Here is a 2,909-nt window from a genome sequence, read left to right as displayed (position 1 = left end):
GAACTTTATTAGCTGACAAACCACTTTGTAGGTCAATCACAAGTTGATTTAGTTCGTCAGTACGATCAGAGAACTGGCCCCAGACGACGTCAGGTGACTCGGCATGAGAAATATAAATCTTATACTCCAAACCAATCTCAAATGACAGGTAAGTATATTTGGATCCAGTGGGCGTGGCCTCAGACTCAGTTGGAGGTGTGGCCAGAGGCTCCTTCATCGGTTTTGACTTTGGAACCGAGAGCATCTTTTCGGGCGACTCTTCCGGGTGTGTCCCCATCGTCATGGAAACCATTTCCTCGGCAACGGTGTGGTCGCTGGACTCCTCCCAGTAAAGGGTGGTGAGGTAACATGGAACATCGTGCTCTGTGAGGAAGGAGGCATAATCCGGACACTCGCCCCAAAACATGGCAGGGACTTCCTGCATGTTAATATTATTAGATAAAGCAGCAACGACCTCTTCCGTCCAGACGCCATCTTTAGGAACAAAATTAGCCAACTGGCACTGAATGGCTTGATAAGGCATCTCAAAAAATTTAGAAATATGAGGAAAGAGGCGAGAAACAGGGACATTGGTTTCCGTATAACCATAATCAAGATAATATAGACTGTAAGTAGTAGGAGAATCCAAACTCATTACGAGACTCCGATACCATGTATTGTCTAGTAGCGACTGAGCAAAGCATTTGGTGCCCACTGAAGGCAAGAAGCTTCTATTCTTGTCCAAATTGTTCCGGACCACTTCGGCTATTTCTTGAGAGAGTCTGGGTAAGTCAAATGCTTCTGGTGTGTCCAAGTGAACGTAGAACAGACCTTCTTGCCCTACTGTCGTAACAAAGACTTTACACTTTGTATGATAAGAGATTAGCTGTGACATTTTTATAATCCTTTAATCCTTTGAATCCAAAATGCGTAAATTTATCTATATTAGTAGCATCCAAAGGGTTATTAAAAGAGAGAGAGAGAGAGAGAGAGAAAGAGAGAGAAAATAACGATAAAATAAAGTCAACATATTAATTAACAATGCAGGGTTCTGCCTAGAATAAAATTAGAGGTGGTTGGAGACTAATATTGTTCTTTTTAAGCTTATGTACACCATACTAGTAGACTACAATATCATGCTTTATGTATGGCTATTAGTATTAATTGCATGGCTGGTCTAAGTGATGAACTGATTGGTTCATTTGTTGAGGTGGTTGTCCCGACCACCCCCGACCACCATAGGCAGAACTATGTAATGGCACTAATAGTTATACAGAATTGCTATTCATTACTGACCTTTCTCAATTGTAAAAGGTACTCTTGCTTCACCTTGTACAACAGCCTCTCTACAATCTGATATCAACAATGAGGACAATCCAACAAGTCTTGTTAATGTGTGAATACTACAGAATTTAAAAAATGACGCAAAATCATTAAAATGTATTTTTAACTTTCTAATTAGGCACACCCAGGCACACGTCGTATGTGCTGGGCTACAATAACTTTAATTGAATTAATTACATGATTAATATTTTAATTGCATTACAGTCTGATTAGAATCAGCTATTCTCCTTATCAAAATACTACATCTTGTGTACAGAAATAACAGAATAGCTGACGCGTGTTGGGCAGGCTGGTGGTTCAGTTTTACAGCTGTTAAGCTTCGTTCATAACGGAATTGGCTCTCAAGGGGAGGAAGAGGCTTATAAAACATCAAATGAGGCTCAGAAAGAAGCACAATAGCAACTATAATAATAAAAAAAACAAACAACATAGACTACTTTATAAAGGTAGGGTATTAAAACTGAGGGGGTACGAGCTATTTAGGGAAAACATACCTTCCCCTGAAGGATTAGGTATTCAAATAAAAGCAGCAGAGGGTTCCTTGTCTCTCTCTCTTTTGCTTCACAACAACTTCGGACAAGACAGAGAGGACATCTTTCCACACATGCCGGCACACTGATGTACGCATGCGCAGACACAAACCCCGCGAAAACTAAGTAATTTTCAATTAAAATTCTTTTTATAAATTGCTGTGATATTTAATTAAAATTCATTCATTTTCTTTTTATAAATTGCTGTGATATGTTTGTCAGGTTTTATAGCTTTAGATTCCATCTCTGCCCATAGTTTCTCCAGAGACTCTTTGCTGGGAGCTTGTTCCAGCCTGCACAATAAATAACATTGGGTAATGACTCTGATAAACTATTTCCACTCTACCCGTACTTTTGAGCATAGCGATACAACGTAAGCTCGTTCAAACTAATAGTCTTGCAGCCATCTTTATCGCAAAGATCCAGAGCCTAAACAGTTAATGTACCATTATTATTAAATATTATGCTATTAATGTATACTTTGTTTCGTTGAAGGTTTTGCAAGAAATGACTGCCAGAGTGTTTCTCTATAGTTTCCAAGGGAACTTGGAAAGTTCTTAAGGGACAATCAGAAACAGGTTTGTTTGGTATTATAAAAGAACCTGTAGAATGAAAAGTTTGAGCTGATTCCGATCACAACTGGGTTTTTAATAAACTTTTAAAGTTGCTCTAGAAGTCCCTGTACTACAGTACAGGGACTCGGGCTAAATTTCACCAAAATTTAAAAGGAGAGGATTTGCCATTTTTATAACTTTTCCTAATATATATACATGTTCTTATGCTGTGTAGAAAGTTTGAGCTGATTCCAATCAAAACTAGATTTTTTATAAATTTTTAAAGTTACTCAAAAATTGGACCAAAGTCCCTGTACTATAGTACAGGGTCTTCGGCCAAATTTTGCCAAAAATGACTAGGAGAGAATTCTCCATTTTTATAACTTTTTCTGATACATATACATGTTCTTATGTTGTGTAGCAAGTTTGAGCTGATTTCGATAAAAATTGGATTTTTTACGAATTTTAAAAGTTACTCAAAAATTGGACCAAAGTCCCTGTA

General features: G+C 38.0%; 1 protein-coding gene across 1 annotated transcript; it reads right to left on the bottom strand.

Annotated features, from left to right (window-relative positions):
* Positions 1–17: 17 nt before the first annotated feature.
* LOC109591130 (tudor domain-containing protein 1-like) lies at positions 18–2,009 on the bottom strand (the record flags this gene model as incomplete). Its single annotated transcript, XM_020006924.1, has 3 exons — positions 1,818–2,009; positions 1,276–1,382; positions 18–919 (listed from the first exon to the last, which is right to left on the bottom strand). A coding segment is annotated over exon 3 (857 nt), but the record flags the coding sequence as incomplete, so codon positions are not given.
* Positions 2,010–2,909: the final 900 nt, after the last annotated feature.

The sequence above is a fragment of the Amphimedon queenslandica genome, unplaced genomic scaffold, assembly GCF_000090795.2.
Source record: "Amphimedon queenslandica unplaced genomic scaffold, v1.1 AMPQUscaffold_8888_Cont19172, whole genome shotgun sequence".
NCBI lineage: Eukaryota > Metazoa > Porifera > Demospongiae > Haplosclerida > Niphatidae > Amphimedon > Amphimedon queenslandica.
This window is presented reverse-complemented; position numbering and strand designations above follow the sequence as displayed.